This window comes from Marmota flaviventris, chromosome 10 (assembly GCF_047511675.1).
Source record: "Marmota flaviventris isolate mMarFla1 chromosome 10, mMarFla1.hap1, whole genome shotgun sequence".
In the NCBI taxonomy this organism is placed as follows: Eukaryota; Metazoa; Chordata; class Mammalia; order Rodentia; family Sciuridae; genus Marmota; species Marmota flaviventris.
Genome location: NC_092507.1, coordinates 13,277,818 through 13,304,119, shown reverse-complemented (window position 1 = coordinate 13,304,119; position 26,302 = coordinate 13,277,818). Strand labels below are relative to the sequence as shown.

Sequence of the window (26,302 nt, the reverse complement as noted above, 5' to 3'; positions counted from 1 at the left end):
ACCCCCATCCAGTGGGGGGACCAAGGCACACAGAGGGCCAGACTTCCCCGCGTCCCCCAGCCCGGCAGCGGCCAGCTGGGACTCAGAGGTCTGGAGCCTAACTCCAGGTGACCCACCTGTCAACGCCCCCCACCCCCAGGTCCTCGCTTGCCCTCTGCGTCACCCAGCAGCGGGAGGGACAGCTCGGGTCCACAGCCAGCGGGCGTGTGAGGCCCAGCCAGGACGGGGGGACGCAGGGCGAGGGCAGCAGACCCAGGCCACTGTCCCTGCTGTGCCTGACCCTGATGCAGAACCAGAGGCCCAGGAAGGAAGAGGGGACGTTCTTGTCCTAGGGGCACCATCCATGGGACGAGGAGAGACAGACGTGGAGAATTATTGTCCCCAGGACAACCACAGCTGGGGAGGCGGAATGTGCCCCCAGAGACTCCACATCCCAACCAGCACCTGGGACCCGCGGTGAGGGACCTTACGTGACAGGGGGGGCTCTGCAGAGGTGCCTGAGGATCGGGAGGTGGCCCCTGTGCTGGACAGAGGGGGCCTCAGGGAACCACACAGGTCCTTGTGAGAGGGAGGCAGGGGACAGAGTCCCAGCAGAGACCACGGTGGCCTCCTGTACGTGAAACTGTGGGGTGAAGGGAAAACACACGGGCAGGTGGCACAGCTGGGCCCCGAGGGTCCTCGTGGTCCCAAGAGGCGGGGGAGACTGAGACGCAGGGGCCGAGGCCTATGGGAAGGACGGGGGGCATCTAGTGGCCTCTAAAGAAGGCTCATGGTGGGTCCAGGCCCCCCCGGGCCTCCCGTGCCACCCCTCCAGCTGGCCGCACAGTCTGAGCAAGCAGGGTTGGGGACGGAGCGGGGACAGGTAATGGTGCAGACGCTCTGCCTGCCAGCCTCTCGGTGCCAGCTCGCTCTGCGGGGTCCCATGCTCCTCGTCGGCTCCCAGGACACCCCGTGCTGACCCTGGGGGTCCAGCCTCATGCCGTGCAGAGGCAAGAGGAGGCAGGGCCTCAACCCTGGGCGGGAGGCTGAGGAGAGCAAGGCCACCTGGTGGGGAGGGACTGAGCACCTGTCTGGTAATGGGTGACGCAGGGCTCAGAGAGGCCAGGGGACCTGCCCAGTGCCCCAGGTCTCAGAAGAGGCAGGCCTGGGACCCCGGGCCAGTGGGGACGGTAGGGAGTGTGGTGAGGGGGAAGGTCAACCCCCAGCCACAGGTTGCTGGGTTCAAATCCTGGCTCCGTCCTGGCCAGCGGTGGGCACGGGGGACAGAAGGGCCCTCCCTCCAGGAGCCGCAATCTGGTGGGAGGAGGGGCCTCTGTCAAACAGTGGAGCAGTGACGAGGGTCCCTGAGACCATCCTCAGGAGCAGGTGCTCCGCCTGGGGCCACCAGAGGCCACCTGTGATGCAGGCCCCCCCAGGACCATGGCCACATGAAATGGTGTGAATGTGTCCCACTCAGGAGGCCAAGTCCAAAGGCATGAAGCAGCCTAAACAAGCCCTGGGGACCCACTGTCTCCTAGTGACATCAGAGGTGCTGACGCTGGGTGACGCATGTGAAGACCAGGATTCCTACCCCCCTCCTGACCACTCTTGCAGAGATGGATCTCCGCTGCCTGTAGCCTGCTGCACCGCCATGGGCTCTGGGGGTCCGCATCCCAGACCCCAAGCCTGCTGAGCTCCAGAAGAGCAGTGACCGACGGCCTGTGCCCTGCTGCTGGCCTCTCGCCCAGGTGGAGGGTTTGAGTTACTGCTGTGTGACCTTGGGCAGGTCACTTAACTTCTCTGAGCTTTAACTTTTCACCTATAAATAGAGGTAGCAGTAGGACTGCTCCACGGTGACACTATGACAGGGTCTGGCGCATACAGAGGCTGGACGGCACTGGACGGCACCCCCAGCCCAGCCTTTCCCGGTCCTCAGGACTCCGGCTCCTGCTCCACCATCTCTGTCCGGGGGAAGCCGAGGTCCAGGGAAGTTAGGTCCCCGTGTGTGGAAGCCCCTGGCAGGGCCCGGAGGGCGGAGGGTCGCGGCTGGAGTGGTGCCCGGCCCACGGAGTACCCCGCGTGCCCAGGAGCACCAGCCGAGCGGGGAGGAGGGCAAGGCGGAAATGGCCGCCTCTCACCTGGCCCCGGGCAGGAGCATTGGCCCAGCTCTGCCCACGCCTGGCCTCCGGGGACCCTGCTCCACCCCCTGCCCCCACGGCAGGGACAGGCTCCTCCCTGACCTCCCCCTCAGGTCACTCTGGGCCAAGCACCAGCCGGAAAGGAAGCTGGCCTGTCCCTCTGCCTGGTCCCAGGGTCGGCTGGCTCCAGGCCCCCTGACGGAGTGACCCGTGTGTGGGACATGGCCTCTGCCGGTGGAGGTCTGCCGGGTCTTTCTGGAAGCTGGGGGAACAGGGAGCCCGGGGACCAAGTCCTGTCCTCGGGGAGCTTGCCTTTGGGAGGCCGGGCGAACTGCTGAGGTCCCCTGCAGAGCCATCTGTCCCGTGGGAAAGGAGGCAGCCAACCAGCAGAGACGGGGTACGAAGGAGGGGGCTCACAGAGGGACCCCGACAGGGCCAGGCACTCGGGACCGTCCCTGCCAGGTGGCATTGGTCAAGACCTGGGCGGGGGACAGTGCGTGGTAGAGAAGGCGAGCAAATGTCCTGGGGTGGGACAGGCTGGCGTGGCCGGGGGAGCCGAGGCTGGTGTCAGGCGGAGGCAGGGACTGGGAGGGAGGCTGGCCAGGGGGGCCCCAGGGGAAACTGGGGGTCTGTCCCCGTGACGGGAAGCCCTGGTGGCTTCACCTGGGAAAGCTCACCGGCTGCTGGGGGTGTCGAACCAGCCTGTGCAGTGAGGGACCGCCATGCCGACCCAGGGGACGGGCCACCGTGAGCTGGACACTGGGGAGCTTGGCCCCTGGCTGTGTGACGGGGCGTCACTCTACCCCTCTGATCCTCTCCTTTGTGCAGAGGAGAAAGGCTCCACCTGCAGCCGATGGGGCTCCGTCACCCGGGCTGCGATCTGTCTGCAAACGGGGGGCGGGGCGGGGGGCTGTTGTACACAAGACCACTGACCCCGGCTCTTGATCCTCACCAGTGAGGTCTTAGGTGACCACTGACCCCGGCTCTTGATCTTGACCAGTGAGGTCTTAGGTGACCACTGACCCCGGCTCTTGATCTTGACCACTGAGGTCTTAGGTGACCACTGACCCCGGCTCTTGATCCTCATCAGTGAGGTCTTAGGTGACCACTGACCCCGGCTCTTGATCCTCATCAGTGAGGTCTTAGGTGGCTTTTCTTGGGACTCAGGCTTAGCACTCTAACAAGCTGGGACCTCCTCCATTCATCCACCTCCTGGTCCATCTGTCCATCCACCCACCCACAATCTGTCCATCTGTCCATCCACCTATTCATCCATATGTCTGTCCATCCATCCATTCATCCATCCACCAACCCACTCATCCACCCATCTGTCTGTCCATCTGTCCATCCATCCATCTACCCACCCACCCACCATCTGTCTGTCCATCTGTCCATCTATCCATCCATCCACCCATCCGTCCATCCATTCATCCACCCATCCGTCCACCCATCCATCCATCTGTCCATCCACCTGCCCACCCACAATCTGTCCATCTGTCCATCCACCTATTCACCCATCCACCATCCATCCATTTATCTGTCCACCCACATGTCCTTCTGTCTACCCATCCACCCATCTGTTTGTCCATCTGTCCATCTATCCATCCATCCACCCACCCACCCATCCACCCATCTGTCTGTCCATCCGTCCATCCATTCACCCACCCATCCATCCATCTGTCCATCCACCTGCCCACCCACATCTGTCCACCTACCTATTCACCCATCCACCATCCATCCATTTATCTGCCCACCCACATGTCCATCTGTCTTTCCATCCTTCCATCCCTCACTAGCGCTTCCCATGTCCTCAGTGTGACCTTGGCAGGTCACTTCCCTCTCCTCGGGCCCCCTCTCAGCCTACTGCTCTCTTAGACCTTGGGCTCGCATTCACGGCCAGTCCCGCCTGACAGCCCCCGGGAACACGATCACCGTCCCCCGGGCAGGAGGTTCTCCCAAACCCGGGGATTTTATTAAACCTCAATAAAATATTAAGGGGGAGGTTTGACTCTCCGGGAGCAAATGCTAAAGTGGAGAAATAACCTCGGTGACAAATACTCAGCTCTGAACTGTTGACTAAATCAGGTCTTTCCCGGACATTTTCAGCCTTCAGTTTTTTTTTTTTTTAAATACCAGCAATAAAGTGGTTACGTAATTAGTGATACAGCGGACAGGCTGGGGACTGATGTTTCACTTGGAAGTAACAGGAGGCTGTGCGCATGCACTGTGTAGCCGATTCCTACCAGCTCTGGGTTCTGACTGCAGACAAATAAATTATTTTCCACGGCGGCCATTCTGTGCCACAGGCTGCAGGTGTGGCTTCTGCCCCAGGCCCTGTGGGAAACTGTTTCCCCCAGGATTCAGAAGCTGAGTTTTGATTTTGCAGTTGATTTGCTGTGTGACCTTAGGGAAGTCACCTACAGTCTCTGGGCCTTGGTTTCTCATCTAGAGGAAGAGAGGGTTGGCCTGGGTGATGCTGCAGACTGGTGGATCTGGGAATCTGGGAGGGGGCAGTGGCTTCAAATGTCACCTGTGTGTTGAGGCCCCCACAACCTCTCCCTGGCCAACTTGCTGCCTCTGCTCAGATGCCTAACAGTGTCAAAGCTGGTGTAGACGGAGGTGGGAATCCTTGAGCCACCCTCGGCCTGTCATCTCCAAGGAGCCCCTCCACCCAAACGCAGTGGCCACAGCCTGGGGGTCACCGTACCTTCTCTCCTGAGGACCCCACTCGGCTCCCGGGGGTCCTGCAGCCCCGCTTCCTCCCCCTCCCCCTCCCCCTTTAGTGGTGAAGCTGGACAGAGACGGACCTCGACGGGTCCCTGTCACCCTCGGAGCAACTCCAACTGGAATGACCCGGAATGTTCCACAGCAGTGGTCCTCGGGTGCCAGCCTGTGTGGGGACCACCTGGGGCTATTTCAGACCCCGTGCCGTGTCCCTGCTGCTGATGTCCTGGTGAATGGCGGGGCCGGGGCTCCCAGCACGTCCTGCGGCCTTGGTCTCCTCAGGGCCTCCCAGACCGGCCTCACCGTGGAGTCCGAGGCCAGCGCCCTGTGACCAGGCCTCTGCGGGCTTCTCGTCCCCGCGGGCTGGCCGCCTCGCCACCCTCCATCAGCACATGAGCCTGCTCCCGTGGGGACCTCACTGTCCCCTCTGCCTGAATGCTCAGCCCACAAGGCCCAGGTTACGGGCCAGCCACTGCCAGAGGAGGGGACAGGCAGCCGGCATGCCCCCTCCCGTCCTCCCATCAGCGTGGGCTCAGCTCCTTAGCCAGGGAAGCCGCCCGGAAGCCACATTCTGCTGGAGGGACACTCTCCTGACGCAGGGCAAGCCCCCCACCTCTTGGTCCCCAAGCCTGGGCTCTGAGGCTGGACGTCGGGACTTCAGATAACAGATGGTGGAGGTGCCACGTGCGGGTAACCCGTGGGCTCGCTATTTGAACGAGACTTTACGAGACCCTGGGCTGGGCACTGAGCCCTCACCCTGGAGTGGCAGGACCCTTCTTTGGAGACAGGGGCCACAAGCAAGCCACCCCCACTTGCAATACCCCAGTGCATCACCAGAGGGCAGCAGACAGCTGTGCTACGTCCCTCCCAGGGCAGGGAGACCCTCGGGACGGGTGCAATGCTGGGGCCTGGGGCAGTGGAGGGTGGCAGCCCGGGCTCAACAGAGCACACCTTAGCTCCTGGCCTCACATGTCTCCACTGACCCAAGACCCACCCGCCCACACCTCCTGACTCGGCCCCCAAGGGTGGACCCGGGCCTCCTTGAGCCCCCCCCCCCCCATGAAGGTCCAGGTCTGAGCTCCGAGCCATGAGGTGTGAGGTCAAGGTCAGGCCAGGGGCAAGGTCCCGAGGGCGCTGCAGAAGGCGGGTCACAGCCCGGGGAGCAGAGCCTGGGGGGACCCCAGGGCAGAAGAATCGCGGGTCATATGCTGCTGGGCACGGGGAGGACTGGGCGCTGTCCTGCCCTGCGAGAGGCCCCAGGGGGGGCAACAGGTGGCACAAGGGGCCAAAGTGGAACGCTCTGCCTCCAGAGAGGGTCAGGGAAGGGGCAGCCAGGCCGGGGCGGGGCGTCTGAGCTGGGCCTGGGGCAATCCCTGGGCCCCAGAGGCAGGGAGGGGCAGGGGGTGGGGGAGGGAGGGCGCAGGGCCAGGAGGGGCGGGGACCGGAGGGAGGGTGGCGGCTCCTGGGACTTGGGTAGCGCAGCCCGGATTGGCAGGTTGAAAGGTCTCTCTAGGCAGGTCAATGGGATTGGTGCCACCAGCTGGGGCAGCAGGCAGAGCTGGACGGTGGCTTCCTGAGTCCCTCTGCTAGAGCCAGGGCTGGGTGTCACATGGTCTCCTTGTCCAGGACATGCAGGGACCCTGTGCAGCAGTTGTGTGTGTGTGTGTGTGTGTGTGTGTGTGTGTGTACACGCGCGCGCATGCACCAGGGTGGACAGCTGGTCTCCCTCACTAAGACCCAAATCTACAGTGCTGGACTTTGGTCCTGGCATGCGGTGGGCACTCGTTACTTTTGGTCAGAAGAGCCTGCTCACAATGGCCCATTGAATGGACATGGGTCCAGTGGCCCAAGGGACTGCCGTAGCTTGGGTGTGAACACAGGCTTCACTTTGTACAAGCTGTGTGACCATGGGCAAGTGGCCGCACCTTTCTGTTTTCTCACGTCATCCATCATCTGTACAGTAGGGTTCAACTCTCTAAGATTTGTGCTCCGTGGGAGGGTTGCTAGCGCTCAACCTGATGATGGATGGGAAGGAATTTGCTGACGGAGATGACGATTCCCTATTTGATTATAACTCATCGGCCCAACGATGCAGCGACCTGTACTGTGGGCCTCTACCTCTTTTCTTTCTCTTTTTTCCCCTTTGGCACTGGAAATGGAAACCACGGGTGCTCCACCACGGAGCTGCATCCCCATCCCATTTTATTTTTTATTTTGAGACGGGGTCTTGCTAAGCTGCCAAGACTGGCCTTGAACTTACAATCCTCCTGCCTCAGCCTCCCAAGTTGCTGGGCTGACGGGTGTGCGCCTCTGCGCCTGGCAGTGCTTCAGCTATTTCCTCATCTTCAGACCCAGAGGTCTGGCTGCAGGGGCCTCAGAGCCATGTCAGTGGGCAGCGGTGACCAGCCGCCACCCGAACTCTCTGTGCCTTGGAGTTTCCCATTGAGTTCCTGGCCCCCGTCTGCACAGGGGTGAAGCTGGAAGGTGGGTGGGGCAGGGATGTCCGAATCTCACTGCTAAGTTCTAGAAGATGTTTTTAAAATCGGATGGCCCTGCTCCAGGCCTGAGTCAGATTCTGTCCCCAGGAGCCCGGGAGCCAGGACAGATCCTACTGCACGCGCTCGGTGGGCGGTGGGCGGTGCCTAACTGAGAGCGCCAAAACTCCCCTAGTGGCCAGGAGGAGAACTGCAGCTCTCTTCCTAAAGGTGCCTGGTTTGGACAGGGGGACATGGTTCCCATGGTTCCCGCTCAGGGAATCTAAAAAGAGACCATCTGTCATGAATAAAGTGCTGGGGAGGGCTCAGGGCTATTCTGACAATGTGACTGTCATTCACATTCCTGGGTGGTTTCTGGGTGGGAGAAAGTCAGGAATTGGGCAAGACCTTGTGTACTCAGCTCCACGAGGGCAGGGCCCGTGTGTGCTGGCACAAGCCGAGAACATAGTAGGCATTCAGCACGCCCTTGCTGTGTGACCAGGTAAATGAACGGCAGTTTCACGGGCAAGCAGCACACGTTATATGTGGAAAAAAGAAGTAGGGTGGTCGTGTAGGCCTCCTAGCAACCCAGGAGGCTGAGGCAGGAGGATTGCAAGTTTGAGGCCAGCCTCAGCAACTTAGCAAGACTCTGTCTCAAAATAAGACTGGGGAGCTGGGGATAGAGCTCAGTTGGCTGAGTGCCTGCCTTGCATGCACAAGGCCCTGGGTTCAATCCCCAGCACCAATAGATAGATAAATAACCCGACCACGGTATCACAGTCTGCAGAGAGAGAAGGAGCTGTAGATGTAGACTCTCAGATCCACGAGAGTCAGGTGGTGCTGCTCTGCACCGACACCGAAGAGGGAGTCTGCGGCCTCCGTCGCCGGCCTGCAGGAGAGGCACTCGCCCTCCCGGGGAGGAGGCCCCTCTGCTCTCTGGACTAATCCCAGCCGCTCTTTCCATTAGAACAGATTCCGGAGGCGCCGACTTGGGATCCACGTCCGCCTGCGTGGAGTGGCCCCGTCCCTCCCGGGCACTCCCCCCTCAGCCCTGGCACCTGCAGCGCCCTCCTCCCTCCGTGCCCGCTCCCGGCTCCCCGCTGCCTAAGACCTGCATATGCTTCGGCGCCATTTCAGATGCCACCTTCCCGTCATCCCGTGGCCGCGTCCCTGATTCCTGGTGGCATTCCGCTGCACCTCCCCTGGGACACGATGGCTCCGTGACTCGGTGGTTGGTTACCTGACTCCGAGGCCCTCCTCCCTCCCTCGTTCCACTCTGCAAATATTTACTGTTCCTCTCCAAATGCCACGAGGTTCTGCAGATACCGAGATGCAGAGGATACGCAGCCTCGGAGGGACCGAGAGGCCACTGGGCAGCGAGGGAGGGGCAGGGCTGACCGTGACTCCTGTACACTGACCGCCTCGGCCGCTGAAGCTCTACGCACTGCTCACAGGACACTCCTTCCCTGTCCCTCCAACCCACCCTGGACTCGGTATGCAGGGTGAACTCTCCTAAACGCCTGTCACAGGAGGCCGTGACCTCCGTGGCTCCCAGGTCCCTGGGAACAAATGCCAACTCGCTTCCTTGCTCCTGTGCTCTGGCCGTGTGGCCCTCAGGCCACAGGACCTTTGCACTTGCCACGCCCTCCCTAGACACCCTCCCTTCCCGGGCCAGCCTGCCTGGCTGCATTTATGCCACAGGTCTCTACTTGGACGCCCCGCTCTCGTCCTTCTCTGTCACATCACCCTATTTCCTTCACCACGCTCGTCACACATGGTAAATATGCTCCCTTTTTATTTCAAACACATTTTTATAGGCTGCCTTTCCTCACCCGCTCTATTATAACCCTCCCAAGGACAGCTCTGATTGTGTCTTGTTCACCGTTTTATCTCCATCATCGTCCCTGACAAACGGGAATCACTTGATGTCTTCGTGACACATGAATGACGCAGCCCCGGCGGGGGACGGACACCGGGCCTGGAAGGGTCCATCCTGAGGCGCGTGATCCTGCAGCTGCGGGGTGGGGTGTGGTGGCAGGGCCCGCTGCTGGTCCAGGGGCTCATGGTCCCCAGACACTGACAGGCCTCCTGCCCGTGGGCACTGAGGACAGCAGACCCAGGCCCTGACCTCTCAGGGCGTCTGCACATGGGGGCAGGGGGGCACAGGAGACCAGGCACCGGGCACAGGGAGCAGCCCCAGGCTGAGCAGGCACCAGTGACGGGGTCAGAAGCTGCTCCCCCAAAATGTGGCATCTTGGCCGCAGAACCTGAAGCTCAGGGATCTGAGCTACGGCAGGTGCCAGGGGGGTTCTGGGACCTTCCCTGCACCAGGGACAGGAGTGTCCTCGTCTCTGAAGACGAGGACCCTGAGAGGACTCTCCAAGTGTGGGCTGCACTAGGTCCCAGCCCCTGGTCCCTTCCCCCGACTGCCCACCGCCCCCCACTGGCCCAGCTCCTGGGTCTTCACTGCAGACAAGGCCCGGGGTGAGGCCCTGGAGCCCGCGGGCAGCCCCCGGGGGTCAGGGCCCCGCAGCCTGCTGTCCGTCAGACGTCGGAGGAGGAGGACCTGCGAGAACTCTGGGGAAGCTCCCCTGGGACCGCAAGGGAACTGGAGGATGGCGGAGGGTGGCCCCTCTCCTCTGAGAGGACTGCTGTCCCCCCTCTCCCTGGACACTGGCCCCTCCTCCCTCCCACAAGCCCGTCCGCCTGCTGCTGCTGCCGGGTCGACTAGTTTGGATCCTCCTGCAGGTCAAGGCTCTGCCCACCGACCCCGGGGTCTCTGCGGCCCCACAGATGGGTCTTGCTCCCTAACAGTCCGTCCCAGGACGGTCCCTTCCCATCCCTCAGGTCCCAGCCGAGTGCCACCTTGGTGGGTGGCCCTGGCTGGCCACCTTCTGAAGGGCTCCAGCACAGCCGGGCGCTCTGCGGGCACTGTGCCCGGCCTACCCTTCGTCTCACGACGGCCGTGGGGACCCACGTCTGTGGCACGAGTTCCCTTGCCTCCTGTCTGCCTCCCTCCTGGGTGGCAGCGTGGTGCCTTCCTGTGCCCCTCTGCCTCCCTGGGCACCATGCCCCGTGCCAGGCTCCCAGCAGTGCTCAGGGACGTGCCCACTAGGTACCCGCTGGGGGAAGGCTCTCTCGACCATTCTGACCTGGCCTCTGGGCCCTGGGCTCAGAGCTCGGGGTACCCGGGTGCCTGAGCTGCGCCCCTGGACCAGGCGGATGCCCGCCACCGGCTCCACTTCTGTCCCTGGGGCCACCAGCCGGCAGAAGAGCTCGGGAGTCCCCTGGGCACCTGGCAGCTGTCAGGGAAATTGCTCGCAGCCATCCTAGCGATCTTCTCACCCACTTTCCCCAGCTGAAGAGGAAGCAGCGCAGGGGCTGCGAGCTGGGATCCTCTGGTTGAGATGCATTAGTTGGTAAATATCTTCATTTATATGTAAATGCGGCGTCCTGAGCCCGCAGCCAGCCCTCCGGGGCCCTGCAGCCTGCCACTCAGCCCCTGCGCACCTCAGGTCCGCTGGTGGGAGGGGCCGGGGTCTGCAGCTTCCTCCCGAGTTCACCAAGTGGGTGGCCCAGCTCTCTGGGGTGCTCCCTGCCTGGGAGACCACCCGGGTCACATGTCACGGGGCTCGGGGAGAAGGATGAGGAGGTCCAGCCCCACAAAAGCCCTGGCTGCAGGTCCCCAGGCTGGGCTGTCAGTGACCCTGTGTGGCCTTGGGCAAGTTCATAACCTCTCTGAGCCTTGGCTTTCCTAACGGTCCACCAAAGAAGGTGGTTGAGGGCTGAGCGGGTCAGGCCACTCCAGTGGAGACCCTCCACGTCACCACCTTCGGCGTCTTCTGTTAACACAGGAAAAGCTGTGGGCGAGAAGGAGGAGCCATCACCCCCCCCCCCCTGGGCTGGCTGGGACCAGGAGGCTGGGACGGGAAGACATGAGTTTGTTTTAGGGTGTGTGTGTGGGGGGGTTGCCCTGGGACGCAGGACTCTTGGGGGGCAGCACTCCCTGTGAATTCGCTCATCCCACCCTCGGGGCCTCAGCCAGAGGGAGGCCTTCCCCTTCCCCATCAGCACCCCCCCCCCCCCCCCCCCCCGTCCCCGGAACCGGCCCGAGACCCCGCTAAGGCAGGGCGCCGAGGGCCAGCATCTGCACTTGGCCACTGGACAGGAGTCTCACTCAAATTCCACAATCGTTCGGGCCTGGGCCTGCCTGGGGGGCGGGGGAGTGAGAGTGGGGAGGCCACCGCCCTGGCCCGAGGTCCCCCAGGGCCCAAGGCTGGCCTCGCGGGCTGGGCTGCACCCATGGTCTCTGCTCGGCTGGGTGCTGCTCCGGGCCCTTGGGCTTCCTTAGGGGCTGGGGACTAACAGCCGAGGAGTGGCCCTGGAGGCCGAGCCTGGCGGGGGGCTCTGGGAGGCGGGAGGTGACCACCACTCCCTCTGCCTCCCTTCCCCTAAAGGAGCCTTCCCCTCTTCCCCTCCTTCCCCTCGGCCCGTCCCGCCTGCTTCAGCATTTCAAGGTGGCGCCGGCCAGTGCGCCGAGTGGCGGCTCGGGCTCACCCCGCTCTGAGCCCTCGGCAGCACCTTCCCCCAGGCCAGCACGGTCCAGGCCCCGAGAGGAGAGTCTGCCCAAGGGGAGGGACGCCCGACAGCCTCCCCCAGGGAGCAGGGCACCTCCTTTCCCGCCCGGCAGACAGGGCTGTGAGGCCCTCGCCACCCTCTGGTCCTGTTGTCCAGCTTTACCCAGGAGGCCCCCAGGTCGCCGGGCCAGCAGCCTGGAGTCCTCTGCTGACTGCACAGATCTCACGTGCACCTACTGCGCGCAGAGCTGGGCTCGAGCCTCGGGCTCCTGGATCTCAGGTCCCAGGTCGGGGCGAAGGCGAGACCCTCCCCCGGGATCAGCGCCTAAGACACGCGGCGTCGGGCACCTGTGGTCCAGCCACCCCAGGGAGCGCGTGTGACGGTGCAAGGCTTGTGTCAGCTGAGCCCGCTGTGCCCGCTAACTCGGCCGGAGTCCCCTGCCCTCTCCCTGCAGCTCTGGAGCAGGCGGCCAGCGTCTGGCGGGGCAGCAGGCAGAGCAGCCGGCCACTCGGTGGGAAAGAGCTGGTAGTGTGTTTGTGTGCGTGTGTGTGCGCCATGTGCCAGTGTGTGTGCGAGTGTGTGTGCGCGCCCGCGTGTGTGTGCACTCCACCGACCCAGCCGGATGCCCTGGAGGAGCCTGGGTGCCGGAGGAGCAGCCGTCCAGCTGGGGCACAGCGGGTCCCCCGGCCTGGGCTGCTCCGATGGAAGCGTCCCGTCGGGGCCTGCCCGAGTGGGGTTCTGAGGGTTGATGAGGAGTTTGCCAGGCGACCAACGGGGAGGAGACACCAGCACGTGGGGAAGGCCAGAGGAAGGCAGTAGGCAGGGTCTTTCTGGGTGGGAGGAGGGGTGGGCACACACTCCTAGAGGTGGATCTAACTGGCTCGTCCTTGGCCTCTGGGACACCGGGAGGATGCCTTCCTCCGGCCCCTGCTGCCTCTGGCCCGGGAGTCCCGTGGTCTGGGGTCATTTGCTGGCTGTGTGTCGACGGGCGCTCTGCTCGCCCTCTCTGGGCCCCAGCGGCCTCGCCGTCCCCTGCCCTCTCCCTGTGCCGGCGGGCCTCACCTCACGGTGGACTGGTACACCAGGTCCTCCCGCTTGCGGTAGTTCTCCATGTGCGAGAAGTTGGTGGAGAACATGGCGTCGAAGGTGAAGATCTTCTGCTTGATGGTGCCACCGTCCGTCACCTGCACAGAGCACAGAGGCAGCCACGGTGAGCGCTCAGCTGGCCCCCGGCCGTCCCCCAGGCACCGGGAGGTGCAGCCCAGCAAGTCCCCCGCCCGTGCCCCGGGGTCTGGAGGCGCCCATGGGGGAGGCCGGTGGTCACTGCAGCGTCCTGGGCAGGAGGCGCTGCCCCCACCTCACTGATGGGCAAGATGGGGCTCTGCAGAGTGGACACTCCCAGGGCCTCAGCCACGAGGGAGCAGACTGGCCCTTCCCTCGGGCTCTTTCCACGCACCAGACGGTCCCCCTCCTGGGGCGGGAACATCTAGCACCTCCTGGGGACATGGATGGACCAGGGGGGGGCGTGGGCTGTCAGAGTCAGCCACAGGGTCACTGCCCCAGCCCAGAGCCGTGGCCAAGGGGAGAGGAACGGGGAGGAGACTGGACAGGAGGGTGGGGGCTGGGCCAAGCAAAGAGTGACCGGAGCCGGACGAGTCAACGTGAGGTTCTGATGGCTCCGTGGAGGGTCGGCCCAGCATGGCCGGGGGGCCACCCCTGGGGAGGGGGCTGACACGGAGGGTGTCCCAAGGGAAGCCAGGTCTGGAGGCCCCTGCAGGACGGAGAGGGCACGCTCTCCAGGCAGAGGGGACAGCAGGAGCGAAGGCCCAGGCAGGAGAGAGCCCGGGGCTTGGTGGACGTCCAGCTCCGAGTGCTGGAAGGAGGGGCGCTGGGACGCGGGCTGCCTAGACCAGGAGCTGGACGTCCCTGCGGCCCACTCACGAGCTCCCCCGGCCTTAGGGCAAGGACCATCCCAGGGGTGGGAGGCCGTGGGGAAAAGGGGTCGTGGGGGCTCGCCCTGGACGACCAGTGGGGAGCCGCGTGCCGTGTCTCCCAGGGACACAGAGGCGGGGAAGGCAGGGGCCTCGGGCTCCCAGCTGGTGAGCAGCAGCCCCGGTCCCCGCCCCCACTCCCTCCTGGAGCAGCAAGGTGTGTGCTGCCACCGCCTCAATTATTTATCTGGTGCCGGCTGCCGTTTTCCGCTTGTCTCAGCAGCTCTGTCACAGGGCCCCGCTCAGCTGGGCTCCGCCACGGCCTGGGCCTGGGCAGGGAATCAACGCCCCGCGGCTCAGGGGAGGGCGGAGGGGCTGCTCCAGGGGCCGTGGGGGACAGGCAGAGGGTGGCTTCTGCAGGGATCTGCCCTCGGGCTGTGGGGACGGGGCCAGGGCACAGCAGGCTCCTCCAGGCACATCTGCACCCCACCTGGCTGAGGCCACCTCTGCCTGGCCAGTGGCCCGGGAACACATTCAGCCAGCGTTTATGGGGCGCCAGCTGTGTGCCAGGCACAGGCCACACAAGCTCCCTAAGGAGGAGGGCCTTCAGCCAGCACCAGGGACGGTTAGAGGATGACCCTGCGCCCACTAACTCTGGGACCTGAGGGGGATCAGCAGCAGGACTTACTCCCTTACTGCTGTGGGCCTCGGTGCTGTGGGAAGGGACCCGGCTCCTCCCCTGCCTCCCCCGCAGCCCAGGGCCCAGCTGCCTCAGGGTCTGAGCTTCCACCCCAACTTCCCAACACCCCGTCTGGGTGCAGGCCACGGTTCCGGGGCTCCCTCACGCACCCCTCTGCCCAGCCCCGCGCCTTCCATTTGACCTTTTGGAGCCACCAAGGTGCCTTCTAACCAAGGCCTTCAAACAGGGGTCGGTTTTGTCCCCCTTCCCTTCCAGGGACATTTGGCAAGTGCTGGACTTTGGGTCGTCACAACTGGGGAGGGGATTTTGGTCCTGGCATCCAGACGGCAGAGGCTGGGGACGCGGCGACCATCTTACAATACACAAGACTGCCATGGCGCCCGGGGCCAGAGCCCTGGGAAGCAGGCAGGATGGACGACGGTGTCCCCACTTTGAGGATGAAACCGGGGCCTGAAGGGCACAGGGACTGGGCCAAGGTCCCGTGCTAGGTCCTTGGTGGGCCCTGGCTCCCAGGGCCGGCTCCCGGCCCATCCTGCAAGGTGGGTGCAGTGATATAATGCCCTAGGCCTGTGCCAGGCTCCGTGGGGGAACAGAGGGGGCTGGGGAGAAGATGGAGGAGGGAGGAGGGGGGAGGGAGGAGGCTGGAGGGGCTGGAGGAGGAGGGAGGAGGGAGGAGGAGGGAGGAGGAGGAGGGAGGAGGAGGGAGGAGGAGGGAGAGGAGGGAGAAGGCTGGAGGAGAAGGAGGAGGGAGAGGATGGAGGAGGAGGAGGGAGGAGGAGGGAGGAGGAGGAGGGAGGAGGAGGGAGGAGGAGGGAGAGGAGGGAGAAGGCTGGAGGAGAAGGAGGAGGGAGAGGATGGAGGAGGAGGAGGGAGGAGGAGGGAGGAGGAGGGAGGAGGTTGGAGGGAGGAGGAGGGAGGAGGAGGGAGGAGGAGGGAGGGAGGGGCTGGAGGGGCAGGAAGAGGGAGGAGCAGGGAGGAGGAGGGAGGAGGAGGGAGAGGAGGGAGAAGGCTGGAGGAGAAGGAGGAGGGAGAGGATGGAGGAGGAGGAGGGAGGAGGAGGGAGGAGGCTGGAGGGGCTGGAGGAGGAGCTGAGGGGCAGGGTGGAGGCCCAGGTCTGCCATAAACTCGAGGCGCGGCCTGACTCCCGCCATCTCCCTTCAGGTGCGGCTTTTTCTATCTCCTCCTAACCGCACAGGCCTCACCGCCCCATCTCAAATTTCACTCCATTTTTTTTTATTACACAAAAGAGAAAAAATCTGTCGGTAAAACTGTCTCCTCGAATTTATCCCCGGGACCGCGGGTTTTATTACTAGGAAAACACGCGCACCCCGCGCCGCGGACCCCCGCTGAGGGAGCAGGACTCGTCCCGCCGTAAATCCCGGTTCAGGCGGAGGGACAGGCGGAGGGACAGGCGCGGTTCAAGGACGAGCGGGTTTTCTTTCCATCTCGTTCTCTGGGGCCTCGTCTGGGACCAGAGGAGGAGCCCGCTCTAGGCCTTAGCCATGGAGGCCGAGGTGGCTCGCGCCGGGGTGACAGGCTGGGGGCAGCACACGGGGTTCTGGCCACGGTCATCTCCCCTCCCCTGCCTCAAGGGAGGCCCCGGGAAAGGGAGGCCAGGCACTCTCAGGTGGCAGCCAGGGTCTTCTGTACCCTGCCGTAAGGGGTCCCGGGGGTGGGGGTCCCGGCTGTGGGCAGAGGGTGACGGGCGCCAGGTGGAGGTGCACCTGCAGACACCTGCCCTTTCACTCTGGACACTTCCCAGGTCCGAGACGAGCCGCAGAGTCTGGGCCCAGGGGAGAGGAAGTGGGGTGCAGACGCAGCCCCTGCCCACTAGGGGCCTGCAGGTGGGAGGCGCATGGTCACCGTCAGCTGAGGGAGCAGCCAGGAAGGCGGTGGCCGAAGCTTGGTGTTGGCCAAGCGTCACCTGGTGATGTCGAGGATCCCTCTGGAGGGAGGGTCATCCAGGAGGACTTCCTGGGGGCGGCGGTGCTTCTCGGGCCCCTCAGTCCTAGGCCGGCTGCTCCCTGGGTCAGGGTTCTGAGCACGAAGCGAGACCCATTTCCTGCCCCCGCAGTCAACCTGGGTTCCTGTGCGTGGCTCTGCCCTGGGACAGCCACTTCACCTCGGCCACCTCGGGTCCTCATGTAGGATGGGGCTCGCGCAGCGTCCTCCTCGGCAGACATGAGAGAGGGCAAGGGGCCTCTGCCCCACTGCTCCCTGGGCAGGCCGCTGGGCAGGCTGGCTCCTGCTGAGGTGCCAGGGGCAGCAGGAGGGCAGGAAATGAAAGAAGAGGCCGATAGAGAGAGGCCGAACAGAGAGGCCAGCAGGAGCCAGAGGCCACCTGCAAGGTGCTGGGAGAGAAAGCAGGGCGCAGGAACGCACTGTCCCCAAAGCTGTCCCGGGCAGGACAGGGGACACTCTGAGCGAGGGCCCAGAGTGGGGCCAGGTCAGGATGGACAGTCAGCAAAGCCGATGAGGCAGAAGAGACACCGTTCTGCTGAGAGAGGACCAGGAGGGGACGCTCAGGAGGGGACGCCCAGGAGGGGACAGGCAGGTCGTCCCTGTCCCAGGGCTGCTTCGGAAACGATCTCGTTCACTCATTCACGATATTTAACTGAACAGGGTCTTGAACGTGAGCCGCGAGGCAGGGGCTGCCTCCACCGTCCGCGGCTCCGACCCCCAGCTCAGCACCTGGGACGGCAGCCTGAGCCCTTACCGTCCGGGCCCCCAGACTGAAGAACAGGAGGGCCCTTGCGGCTTCACAAGGCAGAGTCACGGAGACGGAGCTGGCCCACACCGCCGTCTACCTGGGGCGCTCTGACCAGCCGGGCGGTGGCCTAGGACCAGGCCTGCAGGGAGGCTCCAGAGGAGCCTGCGGTAGGCCCTGCTAGGGGTCCCGGCAGGACACTGTTCTATACAGGAAAACGTCCCAATCACGCAGAGGAGGTGGCTTGACCAGACACGGACGCTGTTTGTGCCTGTGCAAAAAAATCCCCCCCAGCCAATAGTTGCCGGGACCAGGTCTCCATAATGGACCCGGGCCTCCATAATTTCACTGGATCCTCGAGACCGCGGCTCCACGCGCTGTTGGCGCCTGGAAACGCACAGGGCTGTGGCGTAACTGAACTGGGAGCTGCGTCTCTTCACTCCCATTTTGCAGATGAAGAAACTGAGGCTGAGAAGCAAGTGAACTTCCCGAGCAGCAGCAGCGGCGGAGCTGCCCCTCAGCATGGGTTAGTGGGTGGACTGTGAGAGGCTTGTGGCCGTCACAGAACCCTAGATTCAGGTCCCAGCTCTGCCACTCAGCTTCCTGCTGTGTGACCCTGGAGAGGTCTCTGGGCTTCAGTCTCTTCACCTGCAAAGTGGGAGCCTATCTGCAAGGTGCTTGAGTGAGAATTCAGCGCATAAGAGTGTGTGCACAGGCAGCCCAGTGTACTGCCCGGCACAGGGTCCAATAGCAGAGAAGGAGTGATAATTTGAAAGTCTCCTTTTATCCATGGGGGTTCAGTTCCAAGATCCCAATGGTGCCTGAGACCTCAGATAGTACTGAACCCTCTAGATATTGTGTTTCCCTATATATACTTTTGATAAAGTTGAATTGTAAATTAGGCATGGTATGAGATCAACAATGACAATAATAGAATGTATGAATTATAACAATGTAATTATACACACACACACACACACACACACATATATATATATATATATATATGTTATAGGAATGTAATCTCTCCCTCTCTTTTTTGTGCATGCACATGGAAGTCCGTAACAACCTGATAACAAAGTTGGCCACTAACAGGAGGGTAATATATACAGTGTGGATACTTTGGACAAAGGAAAAATTCATGTCCCAGGCAGGATGGAATGGAAGGGTGTGAGATTTCATTACCCTATTCAGAATGGCAAAATATTTGAAATTTATGGATTATTTGTTTCTAGATTTTCCATGTGGTATTATCAGATTTTGGTTGACCATGGGTAACTGTGACCATAGAAAATGAAGTCCGAGATGAGGGGAAGCTACTGCAGCTAGCCCTCAATCAGTGCTTATTGTACGCTAGGTATTGTTTGCAAACAGGAACTCGGTGACTATGTGACAAAGTATTCCATGCATATTTGCTATTATTAATTTTTATTTATGTCCAAAGTAGGGAGGTGGCCAGAGTGGGTAGCACATGCATAATCAGTGCTTAGGAAAGAGTGGCTCTTTTCCCTCCCGCTCTGACAGTGCCTCTGCCGTGAATTCCCCCATGACCCACGGCTGTGCTGTCTCCGAGAGGCAGGCAGCTGGGCTGTGAATCCTACAGCTCACCTTGGCAAGGTTTCCCTGGGCCTCAGTTTCCCTAAAAGTCTCCTAAGGAAATCAGGGCAGGACGACCTCGGAACCCTTTCCAGCCAGCATGCCCACATGTTCTGGATCGTGAGCAGCAGCCCCAGCTGACCACGGCCTCTCACACCCCCAGGCCACCAGGCCTCGTCCCCAGGTGCACCTGTCCCCCACCTGTGAACCTGGCTGTGGTCAGGCCAATGGGCTTAGTCCAGCCATCTGCGTGAGAGGCCGCTGGCCCACTGGCCGCGTTTTAATTCAAGAAACAAATAAGTCTCCAACTTCAGCAGCCTCACCAACAGCCCCGGGTGCCATCATCCGAAAAAGGAAAAAATAAAAGTATGGGGGAAAAATCACCTCCCTCCGCCCTCCCACCTCCTTCTCTTTGTGTTCCACAAAACCAATTACAGGTTGGAAATAGCTGTAATAAACTTGATATCCCACTTACGGGCCGATCCCGCGGTGGCTGGGAAGGTGAGAGGCTCGGGGTGGAGGCTGCTGTTGTTGCCGGAGCTGTTTAAATTGCCTCCTGCATTATCCCACCTCCTCTCCAGCTGGGAGGGAATTTGCTCTCTTGAAAACGGAGCAGCTGAGGTCTCCATGTCCAGGAGCCACAGGGAGGGTGTGCGCGGAGGGTTTTAATGAACTGATTAGCTATGGAGGAGGAGAAGGTCCCTGGGATCTTGCCTCAGCTCAGTGCAGGTTCAAATCCCAGCACGGGCTGGTCACACTCCCTGGCTGTAAACGGGCGTGCCGGATCACTGCCCAACCAGGTGGCCGCAGGGAAGGTCATTAAGTGAGATAATGCAAGTGACGAATGTCAGCCAGAACACTGAGCTGAGCTTGGGAAGAATCGGTTCTGCTGGGGGCTCTCCATTCCCTGGCTCTGGGTTTTCAGGCAGATCCCAGATCTTCTCTGACCCTCGGTTTCCTCATCTGGAAAATGAGGGCTGTTGGTTGAACTTATGTCTCAGAGTTAGAAACGCTGAGAGGAACAGAAATAGGCAGAAGCATCCTGTAAAACGGCAAAGGGGCGTGAACACCACTATTAAGCTTTGTTCCTACGCCATGGAAGGTGATGAGTATTTCTAGAAACTTCCATCATGCAACTGTCACCTAGAAGTCCCTTTCCTATCTCATTCAACCCTGCGTGTCCAGCATGAGGACTGGCACATAGTATGTCCTCAACGTACATTTGTGAAGTGGACACAGAGTCAGTCAAGGAAGGAGTGGACGTCTGATCCACCTACGTGGACCTGCCCTCACCTCAGCTCCGACGCTGGAAATTCTGCTGAGAAAACTGCCCCTGAGGCCCGGGACCGAGACCCCCGGATCAGCTAAGCCTCGGGAAGGGATCCCGAGGTCCATCCCCAGCGCTGCAGCTTGGGGCACAGTGTGTCTGTGAGGTTGTCGGCTGGCGCCTGGGACAGCTGCAGACCCTGCAGATGGGGGACAGGGACCCGTCTCCCTGCAGTTTCTGAACCTGTACCCCCTGGCTCCTCTGGTCGGGCTGCAGCCCAAGAGCTGGGACCTGTTGTGCCCAGTGCTGTCCCCAACTTCCAGAGGCTCTGGTCCACGGTGGACTCTCTCCTTCTCATCTTCATGAGAAGGAACATGTTTTATAGGTGCAAAGACTGTCGCGAGGAGGGGGCCGCGTGCCGGCTGCCTGGGGGGGCGGCGGTGAAGAGGAGACTCGAACCTGGGCCTGACTCCAAAGTCCAGACGGAGGGGCCGGGCAGGAGGGCTGGGTGGGGGCCAGGACGGGGGAGGGCACGCTAGGCACAGGGACACCTGGGCAGGGGGACTCTGGGAGGAGGTGGAGAGGAAGCAGGGGACCTCGATGTGGCCACCCGATGGCCTGCCGTGTGGGGGAGGGGCACAGGACGCCTGGCCTTCTTGTTGCCATGGCGACCCAGGACCCCTCTCCCCTAACCCTCCCCGCCCACCCGCTGTCCACCCTGAAGCGGCTCTTTCAGCTCCTAGGCCTGGGAGCTGGGCCAGAGGTGTGGCCAGGGACGTGGCGGACAGGGAGAAGGGGACACCAGATTCCCGAGGACAAGAGGGAGGGGGAAGTCCTCGAGTCAGGTGCCACTCACTCTTGGTGGCCGGGCCCACCCTGCTGCGTCTCCCTGTTCCTGGCAGGGCGGGGCGGGGTGACTGGCCCTCCCCGCGTGGGGACCCGGGTTGACAGAGACAGCTGGCATCATAAATTGCCTTGTCTCATCTGGTTACCGTGACGGCAGACGCAGCTCGGGGACGGGCCCGGGGGCAGGCAGAGTGGCAGGCAGAGGGGCGGCCGAGGCTTCCTCCTGGACCCGGCACCGTGTGTGGGCAGGGGCGTGAGCAGGGGCGCCACTGGTGTGACCAGTGTGTATGTGGGGGGCAGTTCCTGTAGGTGAGCACGCGCGTGAGCAGCAAGCCTGTGTGTGTGCGTGTGCCTGTGTGTGTGTGCGTGTGCATGTGCATGTGTGTGTGTGTATGTGTGAGGCCGGTCCCGATGGGGACGTCCAGGTGTGCTTCTGGACCTTTGCATCCAAGACCCAGGGTTCACTGGGCTCCTAACCAGGTGCGTCCACAGCGCTGCCCACCTAGCACCTGTGCCCGCAGCTGCAAGGCCAGTGGACGTCCCGCTGCCTCCTCAGGCCGGACTGGGAGGTCAGCAGGCGGGAGGGGAGGGAAGGCCTGGGTCCCAAGCTGGTCTCTCAGGGAGGGAGAAGCAGCCGGCGAGCCCGGCCCCTCGCCCGCCATTCCACCAACTAGACACAAAAGCCACAGCGGTGACCCAGCCGCCCGAGTTCCCCACATCCCACCAGCCACGGCCGGGACGCCCTGAGACCTCCCCGCTGCAGGGCCAGCCGGCAAGAAGCAGGAAGGACCTGCAGCCGCTTAAACTCCAGCGCACAGTGCGATCGCCAGGGCAGCGGTGGGGGGAGGGGTGTGACATTGTCCACTTCCCCAGGAGCCCACTCCAGAGGCTCAGGTTCCCCGAGTCCTGGGTGGAACCTGGATCTGCATTTTTAACAAGAACCAGAGCCTTGCGGGGGGAGGAGGGCCAGGAGGGGAGGCCGGGAGAGGAGGCCGGGACGGGAGGCCGGGAGGGGAGGCCAGGCTTCCTCTATCCCTGACGGGGCTGCTCCCCGGGCAGCGCTCAGGAGGGCTCTGGAGCAAGTGCTGGGGTCCGAAGCCCCTGCCTCCCGCTGCACAATGCCAGCCTGGCTGAGACTATTGGGACAATTATTGAGGGGAGACAGGGCCACTAAAGGTGTCAAGCCGGGGAGCGCCCCGCGCTGGTAAAACCCCCCTGAGCTGGGCCTGGGGGGCAGACCTGTAATCCCAAGATTTGGGGGGTTGGGACAGGAGAGTCCGAAGCCTGAGGCCATCCTGAGACCCGGTCTTAGTCTAAAGTACGGAGGGCTGGGCTGCGCTGGGTGTGGACTGACAGACAGACAGACACACAAACCCTGGCCGCAGTGTGCCCGGTAGATCTAGGGACGAGACTGCCCTGGTTTGGAAAGAGGCTTTGGGGACAGAGAGGAGAGGCCATTTTGCTGGACCCATTTCCAGGGTTCTGAACTTGATGTTTGGAACGCATGAACCGGCGGCCAGGTGCGAGGCGAGGCCTGCTGACCCCATCTGACCCCCGCGTCTGTGTGCAAGACTCCGGCTCAAATCGCCTACCTGTGACACCGCCTACCATGTCCCTCCACGGTCACATGTGACACTCAGGTCCATGCCCCCCACCAGTGAGCACACCTGTGTGGACAGGTTGCGTCTAGCAAAGGCTCAGCGTGGGGACAGTTGCCCAGCTACTGCCAATCTGGCTGACCCTTGCAGTCAGGAGGGGCTGCCAGCCCTCGGGAGGGACCTGCCGTGCCAATCTGCCTGGCACCGCGTAGAGCAGGTGCTGCAGACAGCTGGGCCCGCGCCAGTGGGTTGGCCGCAGGGAGAGCCACCGACCGTCCGCCGGCCCACCTGCTGACCGAGGGCGGCTGCGGCCTGAACCCTGGCGCATGGCAGGTCCCCTCTGTACCTAACACCCGGCACACATCACCGCCCACGGCCCAGCCTCGGGGCTTGGCTGTCGGTCCATCTGCCGGCCACTCCTGGGCCTGAACACTCTTCCGGGAGCCCCAGCCGCTTGCTAGAGAGGAAGACCCTCTGCTCAGCCACCAACCGGCTGAGGGGCTGGGACAGTCACTCTCTCTGGGCCTCGGTTTCCTCGTCGGTGACAAGGGGTGAGGGTGGCCCATGTCTGAGTTCCTCAGCTGCTTGCCAGAGGGGGAGGTTGTGGCCACAGGCGACCCCGGGTGGCAGAGTTCTGCGCTCAGCGGTCACCGCTGGAACTGCAGGCTCTGTGAACTCAGCGACCTTCAGTGAGGACTTGTCGCGGCCCTACTACGTGCTGGAAGCTGTTTTAGGAGCAAGGATACAGACGGGAGCTGGACCAAGTCCCTGTCCTCCTGGGGCCCACCGTCTAGAGGGAGGAGGCCGATAACACATCAACTCAGGAGGATGGAGGGACCGCTCCAGGGGAGAGGGCGGTGCGGATGACGCAAATGGAATGACAGACGCGGAGTGCGCTGCGTCCGAGGCCACGGAGGCCACGGAGGCCGAACCCACGTGCGCAGGCAGGGACGGGCCTGCTCAGGGGAACGCAGCTCTCCCCTCCTTCCTGTGGCTCCTCTCGATTCCCTTGTGATGGCCCCGGCCTCTCGTCGGGCCCTGGGGCTGCCCGGCGTGGAGCCCTCTGCATCCTGCAGATGGGGATCCCGAGACTCGGCTTCCCCAGCTTCATGGTCTACTCCCACAACATTTGATTCTCAACTCGTTTTGTGTGTGGGGGGAGGTACCGGGATTGAACTCAGGACACTCGGCCACCGAGCCACACCCCCAGCCCTAGTTTGTATTTTATTTAGAGACAGGGTCTCGCTGAGCTGCTTAGGGCCTCGCTAAATTGCTGAGGCTGCCTTTGAACTCTCGATCCTCCTGCCTCAGCCTCCCGAGCTGCTGGGGTGACAGGTGTGGGCCACTGCGCCCGGCTGACTTTGAACATTTTTAAAAATACAGAAAAGGGTTAAGAATTTTAAAGCCGGTTCCTCTGTACCGACTACCTGGCTTCTACGACAGAACCTGACCACGTCTGCTTCACTGCACGTTTCTCCCGACACTTCCGTCCCATCTTGCTGGGGCTCAAGCCCAGGCCTCCCGCAGGTGGGGCCAGGCTCCCCCTCCGAGAAGCTCCAGCCTGCGCTTCCCGGGCCTCCTTCAGCCCTGCTCTTGGATCCACGGCACAGTGAGCTCCAGCCGTGGGCCCTTCCTCTCGGTCTCCTGGTGCACGTGGTGACGTAGAGGTCGACATCGATTTGCAAGGCTTTTTCTTGAGGTAAAATTTACGCACACTGAACTGCACACTCTCACATGCCCCCTGCTCGGGGTTTTGAGTTTTGACAAACGCGTTCACCAGTGTGACCCAAACTCCCCTCAGAGCACCGCCACCCCTCCAGAAAACTCCCCTGCCCCTTGCTGTCCCTTGTGGCCCCCACAAGCCACCATTAATCTGATTTTTTTTCCCCTCACCATTTTTCTCTGCTAGAATTTTCTATAAACGGAGTCGTATAATGCGTAGTTTAAGTGAAGGCTCTTTTGTTCCAGCAGAATCTTCTAGAGATCCACCGGCTGTGTGTACCCCTAGCTATTCCTTTTCACAGCTGCGTGGTATTCCACTGTAAGGAGAAACCATCGTTTGTTCGGCCACCCTTTTGTTAACAGGCACCTGGGCACTTCCCAGTTTGGCTCCACCACATACAGCTTCTGAGCATATTCTCATACGTGATTTAAAAAAAGAAAAGGACACATCTTCTCTTCCTTTCGCAGCTGCTCTATTTGACAGAGTCAGTTTGGTTTGACGGAGGTTTCCCGGAGGACGGCCCTGTGCCAGTGCTAGGCTGGGCGTGGCCTGGGTAACTGGGGCTTTGGGCCTCCCGGAGTGCACAGGAGAGCTGCGCTCCGTCCTGACGGGAGGGACCACACGCTCTGTGCATGTCACCAAATTCCATGGCCCTAGGAGACTCAGGAGACTTTTCAGAGAAAGCGGCTGAGGTCAGCGTGAGGGAGCCACCTTCCAAGACAAGCAGCTGGGCCTCCGACTCAGGGAGCCTCGAGCCCCTGAGCCTCCTCTGTCCTGCATGACGCACGCAGCAGCCTCCCCGGACACTGGGCATGTGAGCAAGCCACAGGGCCACGCGATGACAAGGACATGGCGCCTGGTCCCCCGGCCAGGCTCCCTCCCTACATCTGGGGGACCTTCAGAAGCAGCCAGCAGGTTTGTCAGACCAACGCTTCCTTCCAAACTCGGCCTGGGACGTCGGAGTCCTACAGAAGCCTGACGGTCTGCGTGCTCCAGTGACCTCATGCAGCCCTGAGACCGGCCGCCCCGATCCCCGTCCCCAGGCCCCCGTGGGAGCGGCAGAGGGCATGGGGGGACAGGTGTTGACGTGGGGAGTTGACAGAGTTCAAGGTCATCTCCTAAGGCACAAAGCCCCGGTGTAGACGAGATCAGCACAGTCTACAGGGCAAGTTGGACCCTGGACCACAGTTTTGTGACCCAGCTCTCGGCAAATGAGGACGAGGTGGCGCTGGGCAAGAAGGCTCCATGTCCTTCCACATCCCCACACTTTCTGGGACGGCTCTGACCCGCGGAGTCTGCAGCAGCGGCAGGAGGGCCATGTCCAGGCTCAAGTCCTAGAGCTGGTGGCTGCTGCGTCCTGTCTGGGGACAGGTAGCCGCCAGCCCAGGAGCCCAGCTCGGCTGGAGGGCAGCGGGGAGGGAGGGGACCTTGCTGAGCCAGCCGTCCAGCTCTGCCTGCACCGGGGGAGGCTGTGCTGACCCCTGCAGACCAGACCAGCTGCCCACGGAGTGTGACCCAGTGACCCCACGGACACCAGGAGGAGACTGGAAGAGCCCCTCCGAGCAGTGTCCCCCCTGGGCCGGGAGGGGCGCCGTCCTGGCCTGCACCTGCGCTAGAGTGACTTTCCTGTGACGGTTTCAGATCCCCATTTGCTAAGAGCCACTGGGTTGCTGGAGGAGGCCACCTTGGGCAGGGTCCAGAGGGACTTGGGTGGCCCAGGCAGAGATGGCCAATAAGGAGGTGTCCGTGTCAGGACTGGGTACAGAGGTGTGGGCAGGGCCACGTCCCCCCCCCCCGTACCCCGGGGCCTGGAGAGGACCAGGGAGAGCAACCATGACTCCTGTGAGCAAAGGGCAGGGGCAGAGAGGGGCAGGTTTCCCTGGGAGCCTGGGCAAAGGGACCCAGAGCCAGCAGGGAGGACCTTGACCCCACCTCCACCTGGCCTCCCTGTCCTGCAGGCGCCACCATAGGCCAAACCCAGCTGGAAGGCAGCGGCAAGCTGTCCCAGAGGCCCGTGTGTAGAGGCTCGGTCCTCAGGGAG

General features: G+C 62.5%; 1 protein-coding gene across 1 annotated transcript in view; it reads right to left on the bottom strand.

Moving 5' to 3' along the window:
• Positions 1-26,302, bottom strand: part of Igsf21 (immunoglobin superfamily member 21) — a 179,014-nt gene that overhangs the window by 49,750 nt on the left and 102,962 nt on the right. Inside the window, exon 3 of the mRNA XM_027951960.2 lies at positions 12,956-13,077. Coding sequence (XP_027807761.1) covers positions 12,956-13,077 — 122 coding nt within the window. The remainder of the gene's footprint in view (positions 1-12,955; positions 13,078-26,302) is intronic.